At 42.4% G+C, this 17297-nt stretch overlaps 2 protein-coding genes across 2 annotated transcripts in view; one reads left to right on the forward strand and one right to left on the reverse strand.

Annotated features, from left to right (window-relative positions):
* Positions 1–939, reverse strand: part of Mob1b (MOB kinase activator 1B) — a 46008-nt gene extending 45069 nt beyond the window's left edge. The window contains exon 1 of the mRNA XM_090343459.1: positions 665–939. Coding sequence (XP_090199585.1) covers positions 665–678 — 14 coding nt within the window. The 5' untranslated portion in view covers positions 679–939. The remainder of the gene's footprint in view (positions 1–664) is intronic.
* Positions 334–17297, forward strand: part of Grsf1 (G-rich RNA sequence binding factor 1) — a 62834-nt gene continuing 45870 nt past the window's right edge. The window contains exon 1 of the mRNA XM_090343457.1: positions 334–455. Coding sequence (XP_090199583.1) covers positions 372–455 — 84 coding nt within the window. The 5' untranslated portion in view covers positions 334–371. The remainder of the gene's footprint in view (positions 456–17297) is intronic.

Here is a 17297-nt window from a genome sequence, read left to right on the forward strand (position 1 = left end):
CCAGCACTAACAAATGATGTGCAAAAAAACTCAGTGGACCTAATCAACCCGAGAGAACGCTCCTCAGACGCTATTTGGTGATGGTCTAAAAAAGATACAAACCCAGCTCATCAGGACCGTAGGAGTCCCCTGGGGGCTGCCCCAAGCGGCTGGTCTCCAGGCTGTCTCCTGCGCGTCCTACGCCTCAAGCAGCCTCGGTGTGACATTCCCTCCACCTCACTGGTCAGCCCCAACTTCCCACCCCGAAGACCTACGACGTCCGGAGGGTTCTGGGTGCTAGAAAAAGAAATGATCTATCTTCTCTGTTTAGGGAACCAGGAAAGGGCAGTGAGAGCCCGGGCACGCATGGGAGACGGGTTCTGGAGGGGAGGATGCCAACAAACCCCGGGGTAGGAGCGGAGGCAGAGATCGGGGTGCTGGAGAGCCCCGGACGCGGACTCGGGCACCTCGGGGAGGTGAGTGGACTGGCTTCCTCAGGACAGAAGGGCCGCCGGCTCGGCGGGAACGACCGGCCCAGCGGGAGCAGCCGGCCTTGGGCAGCGAGCGGCGGGGCGGGCAGGGCCGCTGGGAGGCCGGGCCCGGAGCGGGCAGCGGGGGTCGGGGTGGGGAGGGGTCCCCGGTGGCGCGGAAACAAAGCCGGGGCGCGCAGGGCCTGGCTACTTACAACAAGAAGCTCATGTCGGCCGCGGCGTGGGCTGCGGGCGGTGCGGGGCGAGGCCTCGGCGGGCGCGGCGGCGGAGGACGGGCGAGAGAAAGACCCGCCGAGGAGGGAGCAGGAAGCCGCCGAGGACGCGGAGGGGCGGGAGGGGGGAGAGGGACGGCCGGCGGCTCGGCGACCACAACTAGTTCGGCTTCGCGAGTCCCAACGGCAGGCGAAGGGGGCGGAAATGGGAAGCGCACGAGCCCGGATCGCTCAGTGGGAGGAGAAAGAGAAGGGAGGCGGGGAAAGGGCCGCCCGCCCCGTCAGCTCTTAGGAGAACCGGCCGCCGCCGCGGCGCCGCCCCGCGTCCTCCGCTCCAACCCGCCGCGACTCCCACCGCGCCAGCTCTCGCGAGAGTGGTGTTCCCGTTTCCACCCCCCCCCCCACCCGTCCCGGCTGAGGCGGCCGGGCCTCAGGCGTCCCTCGCCTTCCGGTCACCCTCGTGGGCTTCGAGCCCAGTGTGCCAGCGTCACCGGCCGGACGGCGTGGAGTTCTGTCCCCCAGTGAGTCTCCGGCCATGGACCAGGCCGGGTGGTGAAACGCTTTCTCGGACGTTTCATCCGGTTGGCATGGTGGAGGTGTGGTGCTGCCGACGGGGCGCTCGTGAGAGCTGTCCAGTGCAGGGACCCGAACCGAAAGGGGCTGAGGGAGTCCGGGGAGGAAAGCTGGAGCGGGCTGTCGGGGCCCACAAACGGGAACCGTTGATGAGGACTATTCACAGAACATCCTGGAAGCCAGAAATCCCTCAGCCCAACGCAGCTGGACTTCCATTCTCACGTGGCGAAGGGACCCGGGACATGGCCGGACGCTGGGGGCTCACATCTGTAATCCCAGCTACTCAGGAGGCTGAGGTCTGAGGAGGGTCTGAAGTCAAGCCTCTAGTCCTGCCACAAAAATAAATAAATAAATAGAATGTGTTGAGGCGGCTCATGTCTGTAATCCTAGCTACTCAGGAGGCTGAGATCTGAGGACCAAGGTTCAAGCCACCTCTGGCACAAAAGAACCTGAGACTCTTATCTCCAATTTACCTCTAGAAAATGGCAAGTGGGGCTTGGGCTTGGCTCCAGGGTAGGGTGGTAGACTTGAGCTGAAGAGCTCAGGGTCAGCGCCCAGGCCCAGAGTTCAAGCCCCATGACCCACCCCTCCAAAGAAAAAAAAAAAAGAATGCTTTGGATGTGATGTGGAAGTGCACACCACAGCACTTCATTCTGATATGAATTAGAGACCAGCCTGAGCTACACAATGAGACCCTACCTCAAAACAGAACCAAACTCTTGGAAGACTTTGACTGTGTCACTAGAGCATGGGAGATTTGGGTTATGCATTTATTTTCCCTGCTAGCGCTGTACCACTTGAGCCACAGTTCTACTTCCAGCCTTTTTGGTGGTTAATTTTTTTTTTCGGTGGCAAGAGTCTCACAGACTTTCCTGCCTCAACTGGCTTCCATCCCCAATCCTCAGATCTCTGCCTTTGGAGAAGCTAGGATTAGTTCCAGGCATGAGAAATAGGCATCAGGTTGATATTTATTCACAACACCCATCATATCTACAGGTAAGTTTTCAGAGAATCTGAACAAAGCATATTATATGCGGATGTTAACCCTGCTTTGATTTATCATTCCAAAGGACAGAATAGCCTTGAAGAAGGTATATGAAGCCTATTCTATTGTGCTTATACCCTATTAGTTTGATATATTAGTAAAAATGGTTTTAAAATTAGAGAAAATATTAGGAACCTTGCACAATCTGAAAAGTAACAAGGGTCACTGGAGTAATTTGAGAAGACTTATAGGCTGAAAAGATACCAGGAAAGCAGAAAGGGGGAGAATTTCATCTTAATGTAATGAAAACAATAAATTTATAACATGAAAATCCTACATTCCAGATTTTCATATAGTACTAACCACACAGTATAGGATTCTGTAAAGGTCTTCCAAAAGTGAGATTTATATTACCAGGTAAGGAAATTGTGATTGGGAAGAAGAATTTAAGTAACATGTCAGAGCCTTTTACCCCCTTGAAAATGAGGGCCTTGGAGCTGTGTCTTGTGATCCCACATTTCAAGAGACAGAAGCAAGCTCTTATTTTAGGGCAGCTTGGGCTATACAGCAATACCTTGTCTCAAAAATACTAAAATGAAATAGACCTTTATTAAATAATCTATTAGAGACCTTTTTGTTTTAAAGTTCTGTTCAGAGACATCCTTCAAAAGAGGCACTCAATTTCCCACCTACGCCTGATTGGGCATAAGTAGTCCTTTTGAGTCAATATAATTTTAAGATATCCTATTACACTGAATCCAGAAAAAGACTGGCAGAAAAGAGCCTGTAAACATACCTGCTAAGTACTTTTTTATCACACTACTAGGAATGTTGCCTGGAATTAACATCTGCTAAAACTTAAAGATAGAAACCCTAAATATGAGGGAGGTGCTGGGCTAATAATGCAGAATGTAATTCTAGAAGGTTTTCAATCAAAGACTATTACTTAAACTTATTCAGCATACTGAAAATATTGAAAATTTTATAGACTACAGCCTAATAGATATTTAAATTATGATTTCTCCTTTACTAATCCTTATTCATATCACTGTCTTCCTTAAATTTCACTTTGTGTATGTGTGTTGCTATGGGTTGAATTCACTAAAATTTCAATTTTAAGAAGTTATTCCTAAGCCTGACACCTCTGTAACTCAAGTGGTAGAGTGTTAGACTTGAGCAAAAAAGCTCAGAGACAGCATCCACTTCCTGAATTCAAGCCCCAGCACCAGTATGCACACACACAAGCAAAAACAACAAAAAAAGTTATTCTTAGATGAATGTGAGGGACACAGTTTAAAAAGTTATTACTTTGTAATACTTGTACAAATAGTTTCAGTTTGACTTGTTACTGTGTATGACACATTCTTTCCTCCTTTTTTTTTCTGTCAGTTGTAGAAGTTGAACTCTGGGCCTTTTTGTACTCCAGGTTAGTGCTCTACCACTTGAGCCATAGGACCACTTCCTGTTTCTGAGTGGTTAATTGGAGATAAGTCTCAAAGGCTCGATCCTCAGATCAAGGACTTGAACCTTGATCTTCAGATCTCAACCTCCCGAACAGCCAGGTTTACAGACATGAGCCACAGGCACTGGCACATTTTTTTAATCCATCACAGGAGGAAGAGGCAGAAGGACTGTCTGCTATAGAGCCCATTAGGCTACATAACAAGACACTGTCTCAAACAAAAAATAAAATAAAAGATTTTGTAATGATCAAATCTTATAGCCCTATGTTTGCCCAGGCTGGCTTCAAACTGTGACCCTCAGATCTCAGCTTCCTAGGAAGAAAGAATTACAGGGCATGCATAATCCATTACTCCAGCTTCTGTTATAGCCTGGGCAGAGTAAGCAAGGAGAAGAGCAAAAGTCAGATGAGACTGGACTTGTAGACAGAAAGCAGGCTGACATTTCTTGACCTAGACAAGACAGTTGATTTTATTCTAAGAGCATTGAGAACTCAGCAGAGATACAAGCTGGAAAGAAGATCCAATCAAATCTGAATGACACTTTTTGTGTGTGTATGCCAGTCCAGTGGCTCAAACTCAGGGCCTGGTCACTGTCCCTGAGCTATTTTGCTTAAGTCTAGTACTCTACTACTTCTGCCCAGTTTCACTTCTGGCATTTTGGCAGTTAAGTAGAGATGTGTCTCATGGACTTTCCTGCCCAGGCTGACTTTGAACCAAAATGCCATCCTCTAATCTGTCTCCATAGTAACTAGGATTATAGCAGTGAGCCACTAGAGCCTGACTGACACTTTTTTTCATTTTGAAAATTTTGAATAAATTCATCTAACAGCTCATAATCCTTACCCCTGATTAGCATTTCAGGTGGAGAACTCCCTAGAGGCACCCCTTATAGTAGAAAGGAAACCAAAGACTTTCAATACACCAATTGTTTTTCAACAATTGTGATTTTATTCAGGATTCTCATTAGCCCTAGAAAGAAGAGCTAATCTTGACATAAAACAGCAACAGTTTAAAATCTTGAGGTAACAGCACTTAAAATCAGTTGTCAGGCCTGGGGAAAGGAAGGAATCAAATGATTCCTTGTTCAATTCCTCGGTACCACATACACAGAAAAAGCCAGAAGTGGTGCTGTGGCTCAAATGGTAGGGTGCTAGCCTTGAGAAAGCCCAAGGACAATGGCCAGGCCCGAGTTCAAGACCCAAGACTGGCAAGAAGGAAGGAAAGGGAGGGAGGGAAGGAGGGAGAGAGAGAGAGGGAAGAGAAAGAAAAGATGAATGTATACGTCAGATAAAATAGACCAAGCAAAGTATGAATATTAGGCATCTGTTGAATCTTTTTCTTGCTAGAGTAGAACCTCAACCTGATCAAGGTTCTAAGTTCAATATATTAAATTTATACTACATGGATATAACCAGCAAAATCTTGTTGTTGTTGCTTGTTTATTTTTTGTCAATCGTAGAGCTTAAACTCTGGCCTGGGCTCTGTCCCTGAGCTCTTGTCCTAAATCATGGTCCTCCCAATCTTGGTCTGCTGAGTCGCTGGGATTATAGGAGTGAACCACCATATCTGCTGAGCTAAACCAGAATAAATGTATTCTAAATGAACATTAGTATGTTATAAAGCCCACTTAATATATCTACCAATTTATTTATTTTTTGTTTTTACACAAAATTAGTTGTTTATTTTAATCTCCTTGTAGCTTCCCTTCCCCCCCCCCCCAATCCTAGGGATGGAACTCAGGCTAAGGCACTGTCCCTGAGCTGCTTTTCCTTGAGGCTGGCATTCTGTCACTTGTTCCACAGTATCACTTCCACCTTTTTCTGAGTAGTTATTGGAGATAAGAGTCTTAAGGACATTCTTGCCCAAGGTGATGTCAAACTGCAATCCTCAAATATCAGCCTCCTAAGTAAGTAGGAAATGGGGCTTGGCTCAAGGGAAGTAGCCTTGAGCTGAAGAGCTCAGGGACAGCACCCAGGCCCAGTTCAAGCACACACAAAAAAAGAAAAAAAGAAAAAGAGTGTACTCTAAAAAATCTTTTTCATCATTACCAACTCACGATGTTTGGAAGCACTGCAATGTGGAAAATAAGGTTTTGTTTTGTTTTTTGATAAAACAGTCTTTTAGAGCTCTCTAAAAAAAAAGTCACTTTCAGTATAATTGTGAGAATTATAGTCCACAGAACAAAAGTTCAAAAATTAGAAGTTTTTTTTTTTTACATTTGCTCAATTAATATAGATATGGATATAGGGTGTGTGTGTGTGTGTGTGTGTGTGTGTGTGTGTGTGTGTGTGTGTAACAGTCCTGGGGCTTGAACTTGGGGCTTTTTTGTTCAAAGCTAACCCTTGAGCCACAGCTCTACTTGTTGCTATTGTGCGCACACGCCAGTCCTTGTATTTGAGCTCAGGACCTGGGCACTGTCCCTGAGATTTTGTGCTCAAAGCCTGTACTTTTTGTAACACTTTGAGCTATAGCACTTTTTCTGGCTTTTTGGTGGTTAATTGAAAAGAAGAGTCTCATGAACTTCCCTGTCTGGGCTGGCTTCAAAACACAATCCTGACATCTCAGCCTCCTAAACAGGTAGGATTACAAGCTTGAGCATTCATACTGGCCTCAGTTACAACTTTTTGGGTACTTAATAGAAGTTTCAAAAAATTTCCTTCCCATGGGGCTGGGAGTTTGGCCTAGTCGGAAGAGTGCTTGCCTAGCATGCACGAAGACCCGGGTTCGATTCCTCAGCACCCCACATACATAGAAAAAAAAGCAGGAAGTGGTGCTGTGGCTCAACTGGTAGAGTGCTAGCCTTGAGAAAGCCCAAGGACAATGCTCAGCCCCTGAGCACAGCCACAGGACTGGCAAAAAAAAAAAAAAAATTTCCTTCCCTGGACTGGTTTGAGCCATGATGTTCAGTTATCAATCTCCTCAGTAGTTACTATTACAGGTGTGAGTCACTAGCACCTAACTTAGAGTTTTATTTCTTAATATTGCCTACAATGAATTGTTTTCTGCACCATAGCTACTTCTCTAGTAAAATGCATGTGGAGAAGGAAGGAGGAAGAAGGTCCTTTTTGAGGACCTGCTTTTCCCAAATCGATAGAACATTGCCAAAATCAGAAAGTCTAAAATTAACTCCATCAGTTGTGTTTTAGCTTGCTCCATATAGCACACGGACTCAGGGGGCCCAGTCTTCTAGGCTTGCTTGTTGCTTCAATCCACTGTGTTCTTAAAACGTTGACTTTCCCAGAGAGCATGTTGTGCAGTAGACTTGGTAACTAAGCAGCTTGAAAGTGTATGGAAACTAAACAAATAAGTCTCTTCTTGAAGGTCATAAAAGCCTAGCAACCAAGTGGGGGAATACTGGAGTCACTGCTTAATTTGTCAGATGAGAGGCTTAACTTTTAACCTTGCTGAAGTTTGCCAGAGAGCAGGCCTTTGCTGTGCTGTCAGATCTAGAGATGTTAATGTCAAGGAGTCTGTGTTTTTAGCCCACCCATCTCCATGAGGTCCTTTAGCTTGAAGAACCATATATAGACATAGAGAACATCCCAACCGGGTACAGCTTAAAAATATCCCAGGGATCAGCAGCTGTTACTTTCACCCACACAAAATCACAGTTGGCTCAATTAAATAGTCCTTGTTCTCAAAGGCTACAGCCCTTTGGGCCACACACTAGGTACCTATGGTGTTTGCCCCCACTCTAATCCCTTCTCTGGAATAGCAAGAAGCTGAATGGGTGAAAGCAATCATGTAGGAGCACTTTAGCACTTTGCATCAATATAGATATAAAATGAAATGTGGAAGTCAGATCTTTGTGTATAGTTTTGGATCCCAGGCAGTCCTTAGTGTTGGCCATTTCTTTCTCTCTTACCACACCTCCTTCTTGGCATCTCTCATGTTTTCCCTAGTTGTCATAGTCACATCCCATAGCAACTTGAGCAGGCCACAATCCTCTTTCAGCTGGATATGAGAGATTCTACTTTATACAACATAATTGTGCTATCCTGTACCAACAATAATCTGGTCCCAGATTATTTCAGGTAAAACCATCATTTTACTTGAAAAGATATTTCTAGGGGTCCGAGTTTGGCCTAGTGCTAGAGTGCTTGCCTAGCATGCACGAAGACCCGGGTTCTATTCCTCGGCACCACATACATAGAAAAAAGCTGGAAGTGGTGCTGAGGCTCAAGTGGTAGAGCTCTAGCCTTGAGAAAGTCCAAGGATAGTGCTCAGGCCCTGAGCTCAAGCCGAGGACTGGCAAAAAAAAAAAAAAAAAAAAAAAGAAGAAGAAAAAAGAAAAAAAGAAAAGAAAAGGAAAAAAGCCAGAAATGGTGCTGTGGGCTCAAGTGACAGAGCTCTAGCCTTGAGAAAGCCAAGGACAGCGCTCAGGCCCTGAGTTCAAGCCCCAGGACTGGCAAAAAAAAAAAGGTATTTCTCACATTGTCCACCAATATCACCACTTCATAGCCAATATCACTATCCTTAACGTCTCTATATATCAAAGCAACCCCAGGGTGAAAAACTAAGTAATCCCTTATTTATTGACTGTACTCTATTTCCAGACTAGCCATTTAATTTGAACAGAGAGGAGAAAGATTTAATAAACTATAGCTGGACATGATAGCACATGAGTGTCATCCCGTACTTCAAGACAGTAGGCCAAGTTTGAGACTAACCTGAACCACACTTTAAGAGACTTTCTGGAAGAAAAAATAAACTATAACTTTTCTTTTACAACTAATTAACAGTAACAACAACAATAAAACCACACTAAGAAGAAGGATGCTTTTCTATCCAAATTAGAGCTTTTAAAGGAAAGGATCTTGTAAGGCATTTCCCAGGACAGATCTGTCTGGCACCTTTCTGGAAAGTTCTGTGAAACACATCCAGTCACTTCCACAGTCAGTAGTATTTAATAAACCCTACTGTAAACTAGTTTTGCCATTGAAGGCTGAGGATTCAGAAACACAGCCTCACAAGGAACCCATTTCTAGTGGTGGAGAGTGGCACGTAAAGAACCATTAAAGCACTAAATGATGATTCCTTTTGTAAAAGTGCAAAGGGTTGTCTATAATCCTACCTACTCAGAAAGCTGAGATCTGAGGATAATGGTTCAAAGCCAGCCCTGGCATGAAAGTCTGTGAGACTCTTATCTTTTTCAAGGTTAGCTTTCTACCATATCACCACTTGCAGGCTTTTCTGTGTATGTGGTACTAAGGAATCAAACCCAAGGCCTCATGGATGCTAGACAACTACTCTACCACCAGGCCACACTCTTGGCCCTCAATACATGTTTCTTAGGCATTAATGTATATGCCAGTTTCTTAGGTAAACCAAGGTATTATATGGTAATATACAAAATAGTGTCTGGCACCATGACATTAACATTCTTTTTCTTTTTGTGTGTGTGGGGGGGAGGTGTTATTTGAGACAGGATTCCCAATGTATACCAGACTGTCCTTGAACTCACTGTGTAGCCCAGGCTGAAACTTGCAATTATTCTCTGGCCTCTCTAGTGATGGGGTTGCAGATGTGCACCGCCATAGCCAATAAGTTTACACCCAATTGGAAGGAAATTTTCTTAATTTAAGTAGGTATAAAAACTCCCTAGCTATGTTTGTATTTTATCTCTAATTAGGAAAGGAAAATTGCAAGTCTTATTAAAGAATTTTTAAAATTAAGGAATCATGAATGAAGTGGGGAAATATTTTGAAATCACAGCCTTAAGACAAAAGACCTTCTATTCACCGTGCAGGCAGCATTTCTTATGCTCATTTGAAATCTGCTGTAGGTGCTAACAAAATCACAAATCCACTCCTACAGAAGGTGCTTTGAATCCTTATAGCTCAGACTTTAGCTGCAAACACAGCAGCCGCATGGACAAATGCCAGCTCTAAAATTGGAGCCTGTGTGTGTGTGTGTGTGTGTGTGTGTGTGTGTGTGTGTGTGTGTGTGTGTGTGTTTGTGTTCTAGGAACAAAGCCTGCACCTCCTATTCATCTTCTGTCAGCCTCCAGGGACCTGTGTTACTTATCAGAGTCACTGTCACAAGGCTATCATGATGCTGGTAATTTCTATAATTCTTCCCTCGGTCATCTCCGTGCCTCACAGGGCCATCGGATCCACAGGCCAGTTCTTCCCATATGGCCTTTGGTTGTTCTGCACAAGACTGAAAGCAACTCTTTGTTCCCCAAAATATGCTAGGGCCAAGTGTGGCTTTCCAGTCTTCCCAAGGCTCATCAAAAGCCCTGGAAATCATGGAAGCACAGCAGAATCTAAGCCAGTGTTGGAAAGAGACCACAGGATCTTCAGGAAATGAAAAGAAATAATATTTGTTTCCTGTAGTGTATGTAATGTTCCACCAGTAATTTTGTAAAACCCTAGATCTCACTTAATTCTCATTACAGCCTGTGACACAGAGTGTCGTTCCAATTCTGTGAATGAGGAAATGTAATAACATGTAATATATGACCTGTAGTAAGTAGTAGACTCAAAATTTGAACCCAGGTCTACTGAATTTATATAGTAAAATTCTCTTGGGGGGGCTGGGAGTTTTGCCTGGTGGTAGAGTGCTTGCTTAGCATGCACGAAAACCCAGGTTTGATTCTTCAGTACCACATACATAGAAAAAAGCCAGAAGTGGTGTTATGGCTCAAGTGGTACAGGTCTAGCCTTGAGAAAACCCAAGGACAATGCTCAGGTCCTGAGCCCAAGCCTAGGACTGGCAAAAACAAACCAAAAAAAATGAAAAAATAACTCTTGGGATATTTTACTCTTGAAAGATTTAATTTTAAGTGGTACCCAAATGGAACATTTTATATGTGTGCGTGCGTGCGTGCGTGCGTGTGTGTGTGTGTGTGTCTGGGGTAACCAACATATATGTATATAAAGTGGTAACCAAATGGAACATTATATATATATATATATAATGTATGTGTATGTATGTGCATATTTGGTGATGCTGGAATTTGAGCTGACTTGCTGTACTTACTAGGCAAATTTTCTATCACTTGAGACATGCCCTCAGCCAATTTTGCTTTCGTTCATTCTTCAAGTAGGATTTGCTTCTGCTCAGGGCTGTAATCTTCCCATCCCTTCCTCCTGAGTAGCTGGGAATACAGGTATGACTGACATCCCTGATTTGTTTTAGAAATTGGATCTCACTAACATTTTGCCAAAGCTTGCATCAGACCGCAATTATCTGATGTCTACCTCCAATTTAGTTGGGATTGCAGTCATGAGCCACCATAACTAGTCTGACATTACATAATATTGAGTCACATATTAGGAAAGTTCTTCTTGTTTAAATTTCCTTATTATGATTATACTAATAAGAAAGCCTTGATTTTTATTTTTGCTAAAATAATATTTATCCATCATTATGTGATATATAGTAAGTTAATTTGATATGTTTTCAATGTACATTGATCAAATCAGAGTAATAAACATGTCCATATCCTCAAACATTACTTATTTTTATATATTGAGAACTTCTGTACTCCTATGGTTATTTCTAAATACATTATGGTGATTACAACCAATAGTTATCCTACTGTGCTATAGAAACTCAGAACTCATTCTTCCTCTCTGTTTTGGTGACCCTTGTATAATTTCCTCCCATTCTCCATCCAATGTCCTTAGTCTCTAGCGACCACTATTCCACACCATTCTTCTATGAGATTATCCTCTTGGTTTCCATAGATGAGGGAGAACACATGGTATCTGTCTTTCTGTGTCTGGGTTATTTCCTTTAACATGATGAAGTCTTGGTTTGCTGTTAGTAAGTCTGTAACTCCTCTGTGATACTTCTTCTTTTTAGCAACAAACATGCTTGAAACTCAGACATTCCAATAGCAATATTACCCAGCCTGATTACAAGTGACATTTGCTCTGAGTGAATTTACTTAAATGTTTTCTTTTTTTCATAAAGCATTAAGAAAATGAAAAAAGAAATGTACTCTTGGGTCAGGAGTTTGGCCTAGTGGTAGAGTACTTGCCTAAAATGCACAAAGACCCGAATTCCATACCTTAGTACCACATATATAGCAAAAAAAAAAAAAAAAAAAAAAAGCTGGAAGTAGTGCTGTGGCTCAAGTGGTAGAGCTCTAGCCTTGAGAAAGTCCAAGGACAGTGCTCAGGCACTGAGTTCAGACCCTAGGACTAGCAAAAAAAAAAAAAAAAAAAGGAAAAGAAAAGAGAACAGAATTCATGACTTTACTTAGAAAGAGCCAGGTGCCAGTGGTTCACACCTGTAATCTTAGCTACTCAGGAGGCTGAGATATGAGGATTGTGGTTTAAAGCCAGCCAGGGCAAGAAAGTCTGTGAAACTCTTATCTCTAATAAACTACTGAAAAAAAAAAAAAGCCAGAAGTGGTGCTATGGTTGAAGTGGTAGAGCACTAGCCTTGAGCACAAAGAGGTTAAGGGACAGTGCCCAGGGCCTGAAAAGAACCAACCCCCCCCCAAAAAAAAACAACAACAAAAAACCCCCCCAAAAACAACAACAAAAAAAAACCCCAAAAGACTGAGTTACATGTAAGTAGTGTTGTACACAGCTCTGCTGAGTACTTTCACCAGGATTCCTAATCTCCATCCAATTCATGCTTATATTGCTTTCTTCTTGGTGAAAAAAAAATATTTCTAGATATTGTCAAATGTCCTGCTTGGCAAAAAAAATCTACCTCTAATTGGTATCTATTGATTTATAGGAAAATATGGAGTGTAACATTGTACTTACAGATGACAATCATTTACAATATTGTAAGAAAAACTGAAAACACTCTTCTAAGTCAATGCTATTTGAAAATGACCTATAGAAATCAAAATGTACACTATTCTTATTTTGGGGTTTAATACATTCTCAATGCCCTATCTGAAAATACTCAAACATCTTTGGAAATCCTGGGCCATTAAGTCAAAGACATTTTCCTTTATTTTTTCTCTCACCTCTCTTTGATTCTCTTCCTTTCTCTTCTAATCAGTTCACTGTCTGGACACCTACTGCTCCTGCCCCCCCCCCCCCCCCGCCTCTATACTCAAGTGCTAGGTAACATCTTTGGTCTAGACTTCTCACATTTCTCCTCCCCCAGTCAAGGACACTTTTGTCTTCTATGAAAGGCCTTTTGCCCACCTTTTGGGATGCATAACTGATGTGATATGTATTAGTATGTTTTCAATTATAGACAGCAAAAATGAACACTTGCAATGGACTGAAATGTTCAGAAAAATTTACAGGTTCACAGAATTAAAGCTGAGAGATTGGGAGAGTCTCAGAGTTATATTCACACAGTGGCCCAGGCTCTCAGTCCCTGTGGTTTTCTTGATTCTGTCTTCCCTTTGCCAGCTTGCCTCCTCTGGTAGAGAGTTCAGTGGCCTCGGTTCCTGACCCCACATTTCAAACTCAATCATGTTCACTGAGATGCTAGAAATTCATCTCTGCAAGGTTATGTAATAGCAGTGATGAAAGTTGAGTTTCAGTTTAGTCAACTTTATTTCTATTTCTATTTATATTGCTGAGATTATATAAAGGAAATTCCTTTGCACACTGACTCATACAGTATCTTTCCTTGGAAAGTAAAGTACTTTAAAAAAAAACACTCAACTAACTATAGCATTCATAGGAATTTGTTGTACATGTAGCCACAGAATGATGAAGACTCCACATTATAGAAATGGCTTAGTAAGACCAAAAATGTGTCAAAGCACTGCAGTGAGTGAGTCTATTTTCAAGACCATTCTTGACCACTCAACAGCAGGGTGCATGGACTTTTGCATAAAATCTGCCTTGATGGGTTCTAGCTAGAGCAAGAGCTTTTTTCCTTCTGTTCTGATCTCAACTGGAAAATTGTTTTTGCATTTGTAATTCAAATCGCACAATGGAGAAGTTCATTGACTTAGTAACTCATCCTTTTGGAGGATGAGTCCTTTATCCAACCCACTTGAGGCTATTGGGCCTGCTTATGAGATTACTCCTGGCCTGAATGATTAATAATGAATGTCTTTTTGTTTGGGGTGGGGGGTGCTTGGGCTCAAACCGTGGGCTTGGATGTTATCTTTAAGTTCCTTTTGCTCACCAGTGCCCAGTGGATTTTTTTATTTTTAAATACATTTTATTGTAATTATTAGAAGGGTTACATTATATTCACCAGATAGAAGGTATCACATACATTGATACCCTTTCTCATGTCTTGGTCCCTATTCCCTCCCCCCCCCCCCGCTCATGTTATTTTTCCCCCTTCCCTATCCAATTTCAAATAACCAAATAAGCATATATACAATATATCAGATAACAAGGTGAAATACTGTAATATGAGATAACCAAGGGACAGCAAAAGAGATGGGAGATAACATAGTACATTAAGAACAACAATCACTCACTATATGGTTTTTGCTTCTATATCCTGGAGGTCCTTTCATTTAGCATCATTCTATATGGCCTTATGAATCTAGGTTTTGTTCTATTGTAAATCTCTGCTAGGAGAGCCCAAGGTTTCTACTGATTATGACGAATGAAGGAAACCATTGAGCCTATGTTCCTTTGAGTTTGGCTTACTTCACAAAATACGATTTTTTCCAAGTCTCTCCATTTCCTTACAAATGGGGTGATGTCATTCTTTCTGACAGCAGCATGGAATTCCATTGTGTATAAATACCACATCTTGTTGATCCACTCATCAACTGAGGAACTTCTGGGCTGGTTCCATATCTTTATTATGGTAAATAGTGCTGCAATGAACATCATTGTGCTAGTGGATTTAGTATGCCCTTGTTTCTGGATGGTTGGGTAAATGCCAAGTAGTGGAATTGCTGGGTCATAGGGGAGCTCTCTGTTTAGTCTTTTGAGGAACTATTTTACTGCTTTCCATAGTGGTTGAATGAGTTTGCACTCCCACCAACAGTGTAGTAGTAATCCCTTCTGGCCACATCCCCTCCACATCTGTTGTTATTAGTTTTCTTGATCCTGGCCATTCTAACTGGAGTGAGGTGGAATCTTAGAGTTGTTTTGATTTGCAGTTCTTTTATGGCCAGAGATGTTGAGCATTTCTTCATGTGTCTATAGGCCATTTTTATTTCTTCTTTAGAGAAGAGTCTCTTTGGCCCATCTTTTAATGGGCTGGTTGATACTTTGGAGATGAGTTTTGGATTGATTCAATTTTTGGAGCTGTTGATATGTTTTAGATATGAGGCCTTTGTCCATTGTATGGTTAGTGAAGATCTTCTCCCATTCTGTAGGCTTCCTAATTAATTTACTAGCCATGTCCTTTGCCATACAAAAGCTCCGCAGTTTAACGCAGTCCCACTTATCCAGCCTTTCTCTGATTTGTTGTGTTTCTTGGTCCTTATTGAGAAAGTTTCGACCTGTGCCAAGGAGGCCTAGTGTGTCTCCTATTCCTTCTTGTAAAGTTTTCAGTGTGTCAGCTTTTACCTCAAGGTCTTTGATCCATTTGGAGTTAAGTCTAGTGCAGGGTGACAAAGAAGGATCCAACTTTAGTTTTCTGCAGGTGTTTAACCAGTTCTGCCAGCACCACTTGTTAAAGAGGCTGTCTTTCTTCCATCCTATTTTTTTGGCTCCCTTATCAAAGATTAGTATCAAAGATTAGGTGGCCATAGGCCCAGTGGGTTTTTTTTTTGCCAGTCCTGGGCACTGTTCTTGGACTTTCTCAAAGCTAGATAGAGCTCTACCACTTGAGCCTTAGCACCACTTCCAGCTTTTTTTTTTTTTTTTTTTTTTGCCAGTTCTGGACGTGAGCTCAGGGCGTGAGCACTGTCCTTGGACTTTCTCAAGGCTAGAGCTCTACCACTTGAGCCTCAGCACCATTTCTGGCTTTTTTTCTATGTATGTTGTACCGAGGAATCGAACCTGGGTCGTCGTGCATGCTAGGCAAGCACTCAACCACTAGGCCAAACTTCCGGCCCCAATATTCTTTTTTTTTTTTTTTTTGCCAGTGCTCAGGGCCTGGATTTTGAGCCTCCCTCCATCCCTTTTTGTAGTGGCCAGTTTCTTCTTTATTTGCATATATTACTTGTACAAAGGGTAAATTTCTTGGTGGCATTTCTATTCATACATATAATGTATACATCTATCAAACATATCCTCTCCATGTCTCTACCTCATTTCACCTTCCCATTACTTAAAACAATTTCAAGAAGTTTCATCATCCTATTTTCATAAATATACATAAAATATTGAGTTTATATTGACCTTAACTTATACTCTCTGTTGTCCCTACCACTTCTTGCTGGTATCCACCCCCAATGAGGCCTATTTATACACTGGTTATTTTTGAGGTAAAATCTCATACTTTATGCCCAGCCACCTTGGACTGTAACCCTATTTGTGATAGCCATTAGTAAAGATAGAATCTTTTAAACTTAGTTTTTTGGCTGGGCTGGCACAGAAACGTCCCCCCAACACACACACTCTGCCTCCTAAGTAGATAGGATTATAGGCTTATACCACAGCATCCACCCGACTAGTATGAGACTAGTATGATCCCTTTTTACCATGGAAACTAGGGAGAAGAAAACCAATCTTCCTGCTCAGGGCACTGACTGTGGAGGCAGCCCCACAGAGGCAAATGCTTAGTTCTATTCACCAGAATGCACAGAAGCTTCCCTCCATGGTGGAGGCCACTCTGAGCTCACCAAAATTGTCTATTGTACTGTCTTTTTTAACTGGAAAGAACTGTGGTTTCTTTTTGTTTTTCATGTCTTATCCTTAGATTTGTACTGATCTTATAAATCCTAGGAAAGTTTCCAACAACGTATTTTGTGAGATCTTTGTCCTCCTTATTTCTTGTAACAAAAAGTCCTGACTTGAGGGATTAGTTAAACATTTACAAGGCTCATAAAGTACCATATTATTTTATTCCTTCCTTTCATCTTTCCTTCTTTCCTTTCATCTTTCCTTCTTTCCTTTCTTCCTTCCTTCCTTCCTTCCTTCCTTCCTTCCTTCCTCCCTTCCTCCTTTCCTCCCTCTCTTCCATCTTTCTTTCATTCCTTCTTTCTTCCCTTCCTTCTTTCTGTTCTTACTGGGTCTTGAACTCAGGCCTCATGTTCTGTGTTTGTTTATTCATGACTAGGACTCTACCATATGAGCCATGCCTCTAGGCTTACTTTTTGCTAGGTAATTGGAGATGTAATCTCTCAGACTGTATTACCCTAGTTGGATTCCAGCCTCTACTCTCTAGGTTGCAACATCCTAGGTACTCGATTACAGGTATGAGCCATCAGTGCCTGGCTCCCAGCTTTTTTACTCAAGCCTCTCTCTTATCCACTGAATCTGCATGGCATACCTAGAGTTTGGGACTAGGGATAGCTCAGTGATAGAGCTCTTGTCCTAGCATGCTCAAGGCCCTGGGTTTGATCACTATGACAACAGAGCAGTTTGAGTTAACAGGAGTCAACTCAAGCAATTGACCTGAAGACAAGGTTATCTACGTAGTCAGTGAAGTGTTTAAAGTGGCAATAATTTGGAAGGAATAATCTTTCCAGGACTTAAGTTCTGCCAGAGGTAGAAACAAAAGATTCTAATTGGTCCAGAAGTCTCTCATGGAATGTCTACACTGTAAACTGCTGTGACAGTGTCAAATAGCTGAAAGA

Source organism: Megascapheus bottae, chromosome 13, assembly GCF_031878675.1.
Source record: "Megascapheus bottae isolate mThoBot1 chromosome 13, mThoBot2.hap1, whole genome shotgun sequence".
Taxonomy (NCBI): Eukaryota; Metazoa; Chordata; class Mammalia; order Rodentia; family Geomyidae; genus Megascapheus; species Megascapheus bottae.